Source organism: Xenopus laevis, chromosome 5S (assembly GCF_017654675.1).
Source record: "Xenopus laevis strain J_2021 chromosome 5S, Xenopus_laevis_v10.1, whole genome shotgun sequence".
Classification (NCBI taxonomy): domain Eukaryota; kingdom Metazoa; phylum Chordata; class Amphibia; order Anura; family Pipidae; genus Xenopus; species Xenopus laevis.
In genome coordinates this window covers 130,698,963-130,715,518 of record NC_054380.1, presented here as the reverse complement: position 1 = coordinate 130,715,518, position 16,556 = coordinate 130,698,963, and the positions used below count along the sequence as shown (strand labels likewise).

At 42.9% G+C, this 16,556-nt stretch overlaps 1 protein-coding gene across 2 annotated transcripts in view; it reads left to right on the top strand.

Moving 5' to 3' along the window:
- The first annotated feature begins 13,439 nt into the window (after positions 1-13,439).
- Positions 13,440-16,556, top strand: part of LOC108718258 (syndecan-3) — a 38,818-nt gene continuing 35,701 nt past the window's right edge. The window contains exon 1 of one of the 2 annotated variants that reach the window (XM_041565065.1): positions 13,440-13,640. In XM_041565065.1, coding sequence (XP_041420999.1) covers positions 13,581-13,640 — 60 coding nt within the window. In that variant the 5' untranslated portion in view covers positions 13,440-13,580. The remainder of the gene's footprint in view (positions 13,641-16,556) is intronic. The other variant, XM_018265958.2, reaches the window with a different exon arrangement.

Here is a 16,556-nt window from a genome sequence, read left to right as displayed (position 1 = left end):
GCTGAGGATCAATTACAAACTCACTGAACAGTTATGTCCCATGTGGCCCCCCTTCAAGTCGCTGACTAACCCAGAGTTAGAGAGCTGAAAAGCAGGAAGTAGTGTTCTGCCTATTATGTTAGACATCCAGCCTTTATACATCACATTTTTGGCTAACTAACTATATCAGAAACAGTTTTTATTTTGCACAGCCTATCTATTTACCCAGTTTACCCTGTAAGTCTGGGAGAAGTAGGGTGGAGTGCCTAACTGCCAGACGTGTGGTAGACCAGATACAGACTGATTATGAAATCTAAACACATGCCATGCGGGGAATGGAGGAGAATGATGGTAGGAACTGAGCCAAGGGTTGGGCATTAAAAAAAAGAGGCGTGTCACAGTGATTGAGCCCTGAAAGAGAAAACTCAATGAAGAAGTCTATATGACTTTGGGCAAGTTACACAACCTTTCTGTTTCTCAGGTACTAACAGATGTGCTTGAAGCAGTCAGTCATTATACCAAAGAACATACGCTTATTACATAGGGAGGGTGCTCTTTGGACAACTTCGGTGATTAACAATCTGATCACGACCTTTCCTGGCACAAAACCGATGCACTGAAGTCAAATTAAAGGGATACTGTCCTGGGAAAACATGTTTTTTTTTTTTCAAAACACATCAGTTAATAGTGTTACTCCAGCAGAATTCTGCACTGAAATCCATTTTTCAAAAGAGCAAACAGATTTTTTTATATTTCATTTTGAAATCTGACATGGGGCTAGACATATTGTCAGTTTGCCAGCTGCCCCCAGTCATGTGACTCTGATAAACTTCAATCTACCAGCTGCCTGGTAGATCTAAAAACAACACTCAATAGTAAAAGCCAAGTCTCGCTGGGGGTCATTTATCAACACTGGGCAAATTTGCCCATGGGCAACCAATCAGATTGTTGCATTCATTGTTCTACTTGCAGCTGGCTTTAAAAAGCTAATCACTGATTGGTTGCTATGGGTAACTGCCCATGGCCAAATTTGCCCAATGTTAATAAATGAGCCACACTGTCCGGAACAGCAGAGTCTATTAAGTGAAGAGTCCAAGCAGTGATAACTACTGAAGTGTAGATAGGGATTTGAATAGAAATAATAAGCGTAGTGGATGACAGGCAGAGGTCGGTAGGCAGGCTGAAGTCAAACATAGTCGGGGACAGGCCGAGGTCGGTAAGCAAGTAGAAGATCCGTGGGCAAGCTGAGTCAAGCAGGAAAAGTACACAAGTTCAGGATCACAAGCCAGGAAAATAATCAAGCGCTGTTTACTTCTTCAGACGTCTATTTAAAGGGACGACTTTGGCGCCAAGCGTCAGGGCGCAGTGTGATGACGATGAGCGTTGAACATAGCGTGTCCACGTCTAAAACGGCGAGCGGGCGTCCAAATAAACGGTCGCGCACGCAAAGTCGCGCACACGGGCAACAAGCACCGGGAATGCGCAGAAACCAGCACGCCCCTGCGCCTGCGCAAAGGCTTAGCTGCGTCCAGTGGTGCCTTACACTCACTGAGACTCAGTTACATTAAGTAGGAGAAATAACAGCCTGCCAGAAAGTAGTTCCATCCTAAAGTGCAGGCACAAGTCACATGACTGGGGCAGCTGGGAAACTGGCAATATGTCTAGCCCCATGTCAAAATTGAATACAAAAAAATCTGTTTGCTCTTTTGAAAAATGGATTTCAGTGCAGAATTCTGTTGGAGCAACACTATTAACTCATGTGTTTTGAAAAAAACATGTTTTCCCATGACAGTATCCCTTTAAGTACAAACAGCTTTCATTTTCTGTTAAAGGCTTCCTGAAATCATCTCAAGCCGCACTTCTTCAAAATGACCTTTTTTGTTGATGTTTGCTATTAGGTTTAACCTGGCCATAGATGCAAAGATCCGATCGTTCAAATCCTGGAACCATCGGACTTCCCCATCTCCCAACCCGCCACTAACCATTCAGATCAAATAAAGTAGTAAAAGAACAGATCAGCCGATGTTCTGCCCCTGACAGCAATCGTGCGATAGTTATGTCCGACAAAGTCTCTTTCTGTTAATTGTATGATCGGCAATACACGCAGAGATATTATCGGCAATAATCAAGAAATCTTTTAACCTGTCCGATCGACCAAACAACCGATCTCCGTGGGACGAAAAATGACGGGACTCTCCACACACTGTCTGAAAATCGTAGGAATTGAGGATTCGTATGATTGGAGCTTTAGACTTTCTTGAGGCTCACCAGTTCAAATATCTGGCCAATACCCACCTCTGATGTCACAGCCCCACCATCACTCAGCACAAACATGTCCCCCGTGTCCTGATCTGTCAGACATACCGGCGAGGAAGGAGGTGAACCACAAGCACCTCACACAATACAGAACCCACCTGGAGTGTGGACAGGGGACCCTGAAAGTGGAGAGTAGCCGGTGAGACTAGCAGGAGCGAGGTACCAAGGGTGCAGGCGAGAGTGTGGCCAACAGATCAGAGGTTGGAGGCAGGAGGCGGAGTTTCTTTATCGGAGTCAGGCCAAAGGGTCAAGGCAGTTGGAGGTCAATAAAGTCAGAAGGCAGGCAGGGGTCACAACAGGAAAACACAGGAGTAAATCAGGCTAAAGGCCCCCCATACACGGGCCGATAAAAGCCATCGACAGCTTTGAAAATTCAAAGGTTTTTTTAAAAAACTTCAAATCAAATTTGATCGAATACTATGTTACTTCGATTCGAATGATTTGAATTCAAACGAATATGGCCTTTTCATCCGCAGAAAAAATTAATTTTTTAATATATTCCGGTTGGTCTTTTTTTATTCGAAAAGTTATGGGAGTTCAAAAAAAAAACTCCCATTACTTCGAAATTCGACCCTTGATTTGGAGTTCATGGGAGTTTCTAAAGACTCCCATAAACTCGAAATTCAGAAAAAAAAACGTTGAATCGAAATTTGTTTCAAAAATTCTAATTTTTTAATTGTAGGTGAATGGGATCAACCTGAAAACCTGAAAAAGTTTTCCAAAAGTCCACCAAACAACTCCAAATTGATTGCAGGAGGTCCCCCATAGGCTAAAACACCAATTCAGCATGTTTTAGATAGTGTATAGTTGAATTTGAATTCTTAAAGGGACAGTACATGATACATTTCAAATTTTTTTAAACTCGAATTGAATTTGGACTATTCCCTAGTCTAATAACACTATAATAAACTCGAAATTCGAATTTGAAAATTCAAATTTTCAATTCAATCCTTGATTAATCTGCCCTAAATTTGATCCTTGATAAATCTGCCCCAAGTGTGTGCCTTTAATAAATGACAGAATTCAGCATGAATTTGCCAGGGGGGTGGGGTCACTTACAAATAAAGTGTGAGGTCTCACCTCCCTAGTGGTCAAGTGGTTTAAGGGGGTTTGAGGGGGACGCCCGCTGCGTCATCAATCTTCCTCAGCACAAGTTTCCTAAGGCGCACGCGGCGCGCTTCTTCCGGGTTTGTAGGCGCACTCACGCTGGTGTGATGACGCCGACGCGCAGTGGCGCAAAATTCAAACATATTTAAAGTGGCAGATTGTATTTGTCAGTGCCTGTGATAGGATCTTGTTTCCTGGTGCTCCAGAGCCTTGTGCTAATTGATTCCCGTTTCCTGATCGGTTTTTGAATCCCTGTTGTGACCCTGCCTGGCTATTTGACAATCCTGACTTCTGAATCCTGACCCCTTGCCTGATATCCGACTCTGATCCTGCTTAACCCTTTGATTGACTTCCTGGTTTGACCCTTGCCTGCCTGATTACGTTTGATCTCTGCCTGCCTCGACTTGGCCTGTTCTGACTTCGATTCCGTCTAACGCCTTGTACTGTGACCACAGTTGTGCCCCTCTGCTTGTCTACAACCCCTCGCCTTGCACCTCTCGCATCTGAGTAGCTGAGGGCTCCTCCTGAGGTTAAAGGCGGCTGCTACAGGCAGAAGCACCAGCTGAGACCAGGGTGCTTGGCATCGGTTCTAGATTTAGGGTGCCAACCGTTACATAAAGTTTCTGCTTTTTGTGCACATGATTCCTAACGCAACTGTTATTTCATTGTTACTGTATTGTTATTACCTTGTCCCTTAAATATACTTTATATATAGTGAATAAAGTACCCCCTCTTGTAAAATATAAGGATATTATAAGTTACGGAGGAGTTTCATGACCATATAAAAACATGAGGCCACAAATTTCAGTGAGTCATGTGACAGAAATGACATCAGAACTCACCGTTTATAACTGATGACATCAGAACTCACCGTTTATAAGGATATAATTTACAAGAAATTCATGGCTTTTGTGTATTATATGGATATATCCCAACTCTTGCTGCTCCTCTACCTCACGTGTTGCACATACTGAACCAACACCCCAATGACCTTTCTGTAGTCGTTACAGTCACAATAACAACTTTGCCTTTGTGGATCTGAATGTGTTCACTCCCTCTGATACTGGAAACTGCTTTCTTCCTCTTTTCTGCTTGACGTCCCCTCTGTATTTGTGTAACAGAATGAATATAAATCCTGGGTGACTTAGAAGTATGGCCTGGTTGGGTGTAAGTAAGTTTGAATATCTAATAGAATGGGCAATTCTAAGCAACTTTTCACCTGGCCTTAATTATTCATTTGTTTTAGTTTTTTAATTGTTTGCTTTCCTCTTCTGACTCTTTCCAGCTTTCAAATGGGGGGTCACTGACCCCATCTAAACAAATGCTCTGTAAGGGCACAAATGTATTGTTATTGCTACTTTTTATTTCTCATTTTTCTATTCTAATGAATTTTCCGAAATTCCGAATTTCAGTCTCTATATCATATTAAATGGTGAACAGACACCTTTTGTAACTTGTACAGGTATGGGACCTGTTATCCAGAATGCTCGGGACCTGGGGGTTTTCCGGATAATAAAAATAATGGATCTTTCTATAATTTGGATATGTCTACTAAAAAAATCATATAAACATTAAATAAACCCAATAGGCTGGTTTTGATTCCAATAAGGATTAATTATATCTTAGTTGGGATCAAGTACAAGCGACTGTTTTATTATTATAGAGAAAAAGGAAATTATTTTTTAAAATTTGCATTATTTGGATAAGATGAAGTCTTTGGGAGACGGCTTTTCCGTAATTCAGTGCTTTTTACCAATTTGAGGTACATGTCACATTTGTTTAAGGGTGGGCTCATGTCTAGGACATTAGAGGATCTTTTGTTTTATTTTGCTTCATTGGACATGTGTAATAATAAGTGGCCACTTCAAGCATTTGCACCAACATCTCTAATAAAGACATATAGTATATATGACCTATATGTACCGCCCTATTCATACTGACCTAAGCGTAAGTGTACTAACAAAGTTTTATGTAGGGTAGGGGGGTAGGTTTTTTTTTTTTAAGCATTTTTTCAACTTTAAAGGAAAACTATACCCCCCAAACAATGTAGATCCCTGAAAAATATATTGTATAAAACAGCTCATATGTAAAATCCTGCTTCATGTAAATAAACCGTTTTCATAATAATATACTTTTTAGTAGTATGTGCCATTGGGTAATCATAAATAGAAAATTGCCATTTTGAAAAATAAGGGCCGCCCCCTGGGATCATATGATTCACTGTACTCTCAAACATACCAACAAACCATGCATGTTAGATCACATGAGCCAATTAACAGTCAGAGTTGTGTCTTTTGCTTCCTCACTTCTTCCTGTTACAGTTAGAGCTGCAGTATTTCTGGTCAGGTGATCTCTGAGACAGCACACAGACCATCAATAAATGGTGGCTCAAGGCAAGAGATGTAAAAGGGCAATATTCACTTAAATATATATTCCAGTTTGGCAAGATTCTTTAATATGCCACTTAATATGATATGAACTATCTATTGCTGAAGTGTTCATTTTGGGGGTATAGTTTTCATTTAAGCGAATTAGCATAGTGGTAGCGAATTTGCGCCTGGTGAAGTGGCGTAAAGTGTGTGAATTTGCCCCTTTGAGATTCTGCCTCCTCTAGCATCATTCTGAGCAAAAAAAAGTTCAATTGTGCAGCACTTAAAAATCCCATTATTGGGTTTGATTGTGCTGGATCCTGCAGAAAGTGCTGGACTGGATCCCAAACCGAATTCTCTGCCTCCCTAAGAGAAACCACAGACTCACGATATTACGGGAGAGCGAGGAATCTGCATGAGAGCTTTTCCCATTAACAAACATGTCAGCAAGTCTTGCACTGAAATGACATTAATCTTGCAGGATGGAGCTGTGACTGTACATCGGCGGTTTATATGGCCGACATCTCTATTTCTCTTCAGCTCTCTGACATTTCTGCTGCGTAAGTCACACAATAAATGGACAGCGAATAAATCACTGTTGTGTGAGAAGCCGTAGTAAAAATGAGATTTAATACAATAACCCCCCTCCCCCGCCCAGTCTGTTGCAGGTTAAGGAGCCTGGGGATAAGAGGCCAGGGAGAATTAAAATGACAGTCAGAGCTGCCACTCAAATTATAGACATTTCTATACTTTTAGAAAACTTTTAGTATCTTATAGAATTAGGGTTGCCACCTTCGAGTCGGGTCAAAACTGGCTGCCCGATATTCCAAATAAGGAAAACCAGGCAAGATTTCCTGAGATTGACGTGGCGATCAGCCAATCACAGATCACTACGTCATAGCCCCGCCTCTGACATCACAGCCCCGCCCAACCACCTCACGGCCCGCACCTGCTGTTTCACGGCCCCCTGGAGTTCGTTGGGAGGAAAGGTGGCAACCCTATATAGAAAGTGGCCTATTCTTAGCAACTTTTTCATTGGTTTTCATTTGTTATGGTTTTTTAAATTATTTTACTTTTACTTCTCCTTCCAACTTTCAAATGAGGGTCACTGACCCTGGAAGCCAAAAAAAAAAAAAAACTATTGCTCTGTGAGGCTAAAATTTAGTTATTGTACAGGTATGGGATCCGTTATCCAGAAACCCATTATCCAGAAAGCTCAGAATTACAGGATGGTCATAGACTCCATTTTATTCAAATCAAGTTTTAACAAATCCTTATTGGAAGCAGAACCAGCCTATTGGGTTTATTTAATGTTCACATGATTTTCTAATAGACTTACGATATAAAGGTCCAAATTACAGAATGATCCGTGATCCAGAAAATCCCAGGTCAGAATTCTGCATAACATACCTGTGTTATTATTATTATATTATTATTATTGTTACATTTTGTCACTTAACTTTCTGTTAATTTCTTTCTCCTATTAATGTTCTGATCTCTCACTTATACCACTGCTCAGTTGCTAGCGACATTTGGACCCTAGCAACCAGATGCTTAAATCCGTATGAGCTGGCGAAAACCGGAGAGCTGCTGAATAAATGCAATTTCAGCATTCTGGTTGCTAGGGTCCAAATTCCCCTAGCAACCATGCATTGATTTGAATAAGAGACTGAAATATGAATAGGAGAGGCCTGAATAGAAAGATGAGTAATAAAAAGTAACAATAACAATAAGGAGGTTATTTATCAAAATCCAAATTTTACAGACTTTTTAAAATAAAAAAGTCCAACCAAACTAGAATCCGCGATTTGACCTTGTTATTAAAAAAAGCACAATTTAACCGGATCAGGAGAAAACTCGATAAAATTGAGTGAAAACCCGAATCGTATGAACTTTTTGGATTTTTGCCCAAAAATTCTGAAATAGTTGGATTTTCAGGCTAATTCCAGCTCAGACCACAGTGACTTCCAAATATGATAGAGACCTCTCCCATTGACTTATACACAACCTCGGCAGGTCTGAGATGCCGGATTTTTTGGATTCTGACTTTTTACATCCTCGGTGTATAATAAATCTTGAAAAAATTCTTGTTTTTTTTTTCCACTATAAATTCAGATTTTATACAAAAAAAATCTTGAATTTTTCTAGTTTTTGGCATTCGGACTTTAATAAATAATCCCCTAAATGTGTAGCCTTAAAGAGCATTTGTTTTTTAGATGGGGTCAGTGACCCCCATTTAAAAGCTGGAAAGAGTCAGAAGAAGAAGGTAAAATAATTAAAAACAACAATAAAAAAAGAAAAAAACTGTTGAAAAGTTGTTTAGAATTAGCCAATCTATAACATACTGAAAGTTAACTTAAAGGCCGACAGGTCTGCAGTGGACTCTTTGGTGCACATTGTTGTTTATTCTTTAGGTTAAATCCAATGTTGGGTGTATTAGACACAATCTACTGAAAATTAATAAAAATCGACGATTTCCCTTTAAAGGTGAGTCAGAATGAAACTCAATATCGACAGTGAGATTAAAGTAATGACGATATAATGATATTTGCTTTCAAGCCTTATTTCGGAGCCAGCCTACCTGTGCCGCTGAACTTTGCACCTTCTGAGCTCTGTGGTGAGTGTCATGTAATAAACTTAATGGAACTTTTGTGGAATCTTTATGTGGGAATATAGAGTGAAAATGTGATCAGTAATGCAGATTTATGATTGTTTTGGGTAACGTAATATTCACACAATATTCAATAAAGCTTGTTTTGTAAAGTCCCCCCTGGGACCAGTATGTTGGCTTCTCCCAGGGGACAGACTTGGCCAGAAAAAACCCGGTGGGACCCGACCTTTACGGGCCCTGCCGGCCCCGACCTGCTCCACTGGCTGACCAGTTGTTGTGCCACCGTGCATCGTTTTTCTTGTTCGGGAAAAAAACAAAAGTCGTACGAAGATTCGACATCGTACAAATTTTTCGGATTTTCAGCCCGAAAAAACAGATTTTTGGCCGTAAACGACTAATCTTTAGATTATTGCAGAAAACCTCTCCGATTAACTTATATACAACCTCGACGGGTCTATGATGCTGGATTTTTGGATCCGGAGTTTTTCCATCTTCGGGGTATAATAAATTTCGAATTTTTTTTTTTACAAAAAATTAGGATTTTATAGTCAACTTAACTTAATTTTTTTGCGTTTTTGGCATTTAGCCTTTAATAAATAACACCCTTAAAGTTAATTTAAAGGTGAACAGCCCCTTTAAGGAACTGGCAATCGGATCTGTGCAAATCTCTATGAAATTTTCGCCTTCCCCCCCATCTCAAACCTGCACCATTAAGGGGCATATTTAGCAAGGGTCGAATTTCGAAATTGAAAAAACGTTGAAATTCAAATTCAAAAAGACCAACCGAAGTTAAGTCAAAGTTTTTTTTGGTCGAATAGGTCCATTTTTGATCAAGTAGCTCTGTATTTGGCTGAATTAGAATCGTACGAAACTAAGAAATAGCGAATTCAATCGAATTTGATTTGAAGTTTTTCCCGAAAAAACCTTTGTTTTTAAGTCGAAGTTTTTTTTGGTCGAATAGGTCCATTTTTGATCGAGTAGGTCTGTATTCGGCTGAATTCAAATTGTACGAATCAAAGGAATAGCGCATTCGATCGAATTTGATTCTCAAAAAAAAACGTTTGATTTTTCAAAGTCCACCAATTGACTCCAAATAGGTCATAGGAGGTCCCCCATAGGCTAAAACAGGTTTTAGATGGCGAATAGTCTGTCGATTTTTTAAAGAGACAGTACATTTCGATATTCGAATTTTTGCATTTATTTCAAATTCGAATTTAGACTATTCCCTAGTCGAAGTACACAAAAAAATAGCTCAAAATTCGTTCATTTGAAAATTCACCTCGACCTTTGATAAATCTGTCCCTAAATGTGTGGCTTTACAGGCTACGTGGACTTGTTGCCAGCGAGTCTGGTTGCGTTGGGTTTTTACGGGCCGAGGCTGTTGATATTTAAATTGACCTGGGAGGCTGTAAAAGGAACTCAGAGACCTGCTCAGAGATCCTGCCAAGGGGCTTGTGCGTTTTAAAGAAGTGCAAATGGGGCTCCCTCTAACGTTTAATAGGTGTGGAATGATTTTTATGATTATAATTGGGTTTTTTATCATTATAATTGAGCTGGATAAGATCAGCAGACCCCTGACCCTGGTTACAAGCAGCCGGCTAATCCGCCCTTGTATCGGCCTCAGACTTTCTTCTGGCTCTTTAATGGCTAAACCTCTGGCCCCTGTCTTACCTGCAAACCACATCATGAACTAAAGGTTTTCAGACTTTTTTTTGGTTTAGATACCCCTCTGCCACCCAACATTTGGTGGCAATTGGCATATTCAAATTTAAGGGTAATCCAAAAAAAAGTGCTATAAATTGAAAGAAACTTGCAGGTCTTGGATTCCGTTTGGCTTGGCACTAATGATCCAGTCAAACCTGAATCTTTTGAAAACTGCTTCAAATTGGCCAAATCCTATGGATTTTGTGAATTTCTGCTCTTGGGTAATCATTTACAGCAAGAATTCAAATCAGGATGCAATCTATTCCTGTAGACCAGTGGTTGTCAAAACTTTTCAGCTCAAACCTCACTTCAAGGTCCAACCATTGAAAGTCCATCACTCATGGATTCTGTGCATATAAAGGACATATTTGTTTATTAGTCGTTCAGTTTATTAGTCATTCTTATTGACAAATCTCACCCTAACCTTGACCTTGAAGATCAAATGGCCATTCTAGCCAATTCACACTCTAATTGGCCTTCAGGCTGAGTCCATGCTCCAAACCTGCCAGAGGAGACCAGTCCCACAGATGGGAAAACACTGCTTTAGAGTATAAACCCTATCAGCCTATGCCTAGACCATGAGATGTTGTCCACCAACATCAAGTGACAACATTTCAACTTCTAATATCTAAGACATTTGGCCAAATTCAGCCATCTAGGAGAGTGGAGAACGTGTGTAAAACCAACATTCCTTGGGCAGAATAGAGGCTGCTCTTCAACATTTTGGAGCAGCCACTTCCAGAATAGTTTGCACTGGGATCTCTATCCCAAACCTTTTGAGTTATTTCTAAACTAACCTTGACTTGTAGAGCATCAAAGGTGTAGCCAAGACCACAACAACAAAGTGGTAGGTCACTCGTTCTACTTCGTCATGGTCCTCAGCCAAGGTAGACCTTGTTTTGGCTCAGAGGGCTGAAACATTGAGGACAATATATGTTTGATTTACATTCAAGAATCATCGCCACGTTTCACCTTGAACTAATAGCCAAGATAAATGGATTAGTTGGACTTGAGAATGGTACTTTAGGTGTCCATGTCACTTCTCTTCATTGAATCAATTTCTTCCCATGGTCAAATGTTCTTACAATCCAATCAATTATTCTTCCCATCCGTCTTCGTTCTTTAATGACATCACCCACCACCCTTCTTTTCCTTCTCCAACACTCCGGCCATAGTTGAGCTGCCAGCAAGCCGGTCCTGTTAGGAGGCAGTTAGGCTTTGTATGCGGAACCAGGTGGCAGCTGATTGCTAAAGAACAAAGAGATCGATCTTTCACTTGATGGATAAAGTGTTTCCTTGGACTTGATCTTCAAGCAGTGGGATCAGATCATTATTTCACCGGTGACTTGGAGTCATTACACTCAGTAAATCGAATGTAAAAGACATTCTGAAAGGTATAATAGTTCTTGATGATAGATGGGTTGTCATTCTTACAGGGTGACACCTCCCAATAGTCATCAAATGCAAAGCCTCCATGTTGCCAAACCATTTCTACATGGCACATGTTACAGCCTGTACTTGAGTAACTACTCGCCCTGTTATTCATCCCCTTGACAATGTTCACTCAAAGGCTTCGTTTCCTCTGTATTATTTACTATTTCAGCTGTGTTTTTGGGTGCCCTAATGTAACAGGTTCTGGGTTGTTCTTTGGCCCACAGTCATTAGACCTTGCCAAACAAGCAAATCTACAGCCAGCTTAGGTCACATTCAGACCTTGTCATATGAATTCAGGGCCACCATCATTGATACTGAGGACCCAAGCACCCTCCCACCAGAAACCCCCAACTATTCGCTCATTGTTTACCTGAGGCCCCAACGCCCAAGAAATATAAAGTCATCACCAATGAATTCCTATTATTGTGACTCATGGGGCCCCTGGCTGGAGTACCCTCTGTAGCCCATGATGTTGCCTCTGTGGGGTGGGGTCCAGGTGGAGAGCTTGGGTTCCAGGTGGAGCCCACTGGGTTTTTTTTTCCAGGTGTCCTGCTGGCCCAGTTGACAGTGAAAGCAAGGACCCTCCCCTTTAGTGATGCCTAATACCAACCAGGGCCACCATTAGAAATCACGGGGCCCCGTACAACAAATTTTTCAGGGCCCCGCCCACCATGGTCTGCAAGCCGCACGGCCATTTCCGTAATGCGGAAGTGCCGAAAAGCCGAAGTCCTGATGCGGCGAAAACTCCGAAGCCACGAAAACAGCCGAAGCTGAACTTCTGAATCGGCAACAAGACCCGAAGTCACGAAAACAGGCGAAATTAAAGTCCTGAAGCGGCGAAAAGACCCGAAGCCATGAAAATAGCCAAAGCCGAACTCCCAAATCGGCAAAAAGACCCGAAGTCACGTAAACAGCCGTAATTAAAGTCCCGAAGCAGCAAAAAGACCCGAAGCCATGAAAATAGCCAAAGCCGAACTCCCGAAGTTGCGAAAAGATCCAAAGTCACGAAAACAGCCGAAGCCGAATTCCCGAATCCTCAAAAAGACCCGAAGTCACGAAAACAGCCGAAATTAAACTCCTGAAGCGGCGAAAAGACCCGGAGTCAGGAAAGGAGGCGAATTTGAAGTTCTGAAGCCACGAGTTCAATTTCTCTGAACACCAATGTGTGTTTTTTTAATTTGTTTTAATCTCCTGGCCACCAATGTATTATGTTAATACACTATAGGCCCCTGCCACCAATGTTTTTTTAAAAAATATTCTTTTTAACTTGTAAGGGGGGCCTTGACCACCAATTTTTTTTAAAAAAAAACTTTTAGGGAGGGGCCCTGGCACCACAGTTTTTTTTATGAATTTATAAGGGGGCCCTGTCCATCAATGGCTTTCAGTGTGTGTTACTTTGTTTAGCGCTGATGTCTGTGAGGTCTTTTAACTGTGATGTGCTGACAGTGCTGCTGTGGGGGGATCAGGGTAGAGGATTGGGGGCTCCAAAAATGTTGTTGTGTGGGGCCGGTGATTCCTAATGGCGGCCCTGAAAGGAGTCATTTGTTGTTCCCCTGTGCCACAATAATAGGAGGGTTTAGGGGCAGCGAGTATCACTGGAGGATGCCTGTGCGTAAGTATGTGAACCCTTTGTACATCTGCCAGTAAATGACTGGGGGTAACTACCTCCTCTCCTCAAAACCTAAACATAAGAGACCTCAACCCTCACTAATGAAATTAAGAGAAGGAACAACCCCTGCACTAACGGCATTAGACTAATCAGAGGCAGACACACAAGCTCGCGGCAGGACACAACTCCCAGCAGACACAGCGCGGCAGGTAAAGACACAGGTGATGCGCATGTTCTCTTGCAGTACCAGTGTATCGGCCTGTAGGTGGCGCGCTGGGGTCACTATTGGGCAGAGAGGGGGCGGCGCTTGATTAAGAAGCCTCATTCCCAGGGCAGGATCGTCTCACATCCCGAGCAGAGAGGGAGAGAAGGGACCGGTGGGGCTGGAGAGAGAGAGGAGTCAGTGACTGATCCACACGCGGGACACACACAGTGAGGGGACACTGGTACGATGGACAAGTTACTGGCTGCGCTGTGCATGCTGGGAATGTGCTGCTCGCTGGTGATGACGGTGAGTGAACAATGTGCCATTACTTTGCCTCAGCCGCAGTGTCAGGAGCAGAGCCGCTGGGAGTTGAGCAGCCACAGGTTGGGCGAGACCATTACTGAGTTTAGGGCTCAGAAGTGGTAAAGTCGGGGCCATTTGTTATTTGAGAAAGGGGCCACAGTAGCCACCTGGGTGTCCCTCTCGGCCCCTGTAGGCGTTTTGTTTTCAGTCAGGTGTTCAGCCACTTTATCTTGCCTCTGACCCTTCCACTTTTTGGGGAGCCCCCCACTCTTTTGTACAATGGGCTCTCCCAAACCAGCTACTTGTCCCCCCCACTCTTGTACAATGGGCTCCCCCAAACCAGCTACTGCTCCCCCCACTCTTGTACAATGGGCTCCCCCAAACCAGCTACTTGTCCCCCCCACTCTTGTACAATGGGCTCCCCCAAACCAGCTACTTGTCCCCCCCACTCTTGTAATATGGGCTCCCCCAAACCAGCTACTTCTCACCCCACTCTTGTACAATAGGCTCCCCCAAACCAGCTATTGCTCCCCCCCACTCTTGTACAATGGGCTCCCCCAAACCAGTTACTGCTCCCCCCACTCTTGTACAATGGGCTCCCCCAAACCAGCTACTGCTCCCCCCACTCTGTCTCCATGTGTGGGATACTCTGCTTAACTCCTTGATTGCCAGGGGGCATTATTACCTGCACCTCATGGAGTAGAACTGCTCACAGCAGGGAAGTGATTAGGGAGCAGCCTCATGTTTAACCTGTGCAATGCTGGCAACTGCTATGTTTTCTGTTTGGCCTGTAGCCTGCCTCGCCACTGAGAGGGTTAAAAGCGAGGGAGCTGCAGCCAGTCTCATATTACCAGTTGTACTGAGAAGGAAAATCATTAGTGATCAGTCAATGCGGATCCTATAACTGTTTCTTATCACTTTATGGAGTTAACCATTTAAAGCCATTACCTGTCTTCTCCCTACCCCCCAGCATTGAAGGTTAAACAGTCCCAATCTCTTGTTACTGGGGAAACGTTCCTGTGTGTTAACCCCTGCACCGCTGGTTTGTATTGCATATCTGTGCATAGACTTAAAGCACTGAACACCCCTTCCTATTTATGGGGTTAATAAACCCCCCCCGCCTACCTCACACTCTTAACCAGGACTCCTTGTATTAACCCTTACACCGCAGAGGTGAGAGTCTCTCAGTACCATGGCCGTGGGGTGCTTTGCTCTTTGTACATGTTGCACCTCTTTCTTTTTACTCCTCTATAAATAACACATGGGAAGAGCAGCCTTAAAATGCCTTAGGGGGGCTCCAAAATAGCAGGAGGGGGGAAGACATGAGCAGGGTGTGTAAATGCACCAGGAAGTTACTGTTCCTTTTAGTTAACCCTTACTGACACCCTGCTGTCTGGCTTTACAGTTAGAGAGTAAGAGGCTGCTGCTTCAGGGGCTTTACTGCTATGGATAAAAGTAAGTGGAGATTCGGTTGCAGCTCTCTCTCTCTCTCTCTCCTGTTTTTCTGCCCCTAAATAAATTGGTTGGCACAGAGGTGCTAAACCATATGCCATAGACTGTGTTGTCCCAGAGAGACAGCAGTGCATGTAGTGTAGAAGGTAGAACCGCCTGTGCACACTGGCCCCCCTGGGAGAGTCCATTACAATGGGAGGGGGGACATGGCTACCTGGGACTGCAGTACCTTATGCTCCATTTGTTTCCTGCCCATCAGGGAGTAGGTATTTGGGCGGTGCCATTCACAGCACCTTCTGTCGGCCCTTTGAGATTCTAATCCCTCAACCAATCCCCGTACTTCTCACCCCACTTTATTCTACGCTGCTGTTATGGCACCTCATGCCCAGCCATTGGCATTGACTTCCCAGACCTTGTTGTTAAGATTAAATACGTTTTCTTCTAAGCATGCACTGAATCCAGGGTTTGAGTCGGGATTCGGCCGAATCGAAATAAAAAAAATCATGTGACTTTCCATCTCCCAAAAAAGGAAGTCGTAAAATTCTTAACCGCGTTTGTAGTTCATTTCCCCCCTCATTTACATATGCAAATTAGGGTCTGGTCTTCGACCAAATCTTTCACAAGGGATTCGGCCAGATCCTAAAAATAGTGCATTTGGTGCATCCCTAGTTTTGTCTCAAAGTGGTCATGAACTGTATAAACCCAGTCTGAATTCAGGGGAAATGGGGATTTTGTATTTTTATTGGATATTATTGACGCTTTCTACCTAGTGTAGTTTCTCTGTGATGATTGGGCTCTGGGGGTTATTTGAGGGGTTCCATGCATCGAGACGTTGCTTCAGACTTCTCTATGTGTGAGAGTTGGAGTTGTGCCCTTGGCATTACAGGACACTGTTTAGGTTACGTTGGAAGTGCTGCCCAGTCGGTGAGACAATTGATTTATCTCACGTGTGATGTTAATAAGTGTATAATAAGTGTATAATACGTGGTTGGGCTCCTTCCATGTTGCAAATAGCCCACTCACCCAGTCATTGGCCTAATCTGTTGTGTCCCGGCACTTTCCTCTCTGCACCCTTTGGGTTGGTCTCCAGGCAAGCGAGTGAGTGCCAGCTGATAGTGGGCACCAGTTTCCGGTGTGACCTGCACAAAGATCTATATACTGATGGGTGGCACCCTAATATTTGGCTGTGAGTCTCCATTGTACATTAGCCACAGGGCTTGCTTGCTGAGCTATCTTCCCTTTCAGGTTATTGCTTTCATAGGTTTGGGCAGGCACTCCCATACTGTCAGACTTGCTTACGGCATTCCGAATCCAACCTGCTGTTGCTGCAACTAGCATTGATATTGCTGCTTTATAGGGAATGTTTTAAAGGGGTTGTTGAGCTTTAAATAACTTAAATTGTGTAGCCTTACAGAGCATTTGTTTATAGCGGCGGTCAGTGACCCCCCATTTGAAAGCTGGAAAGAG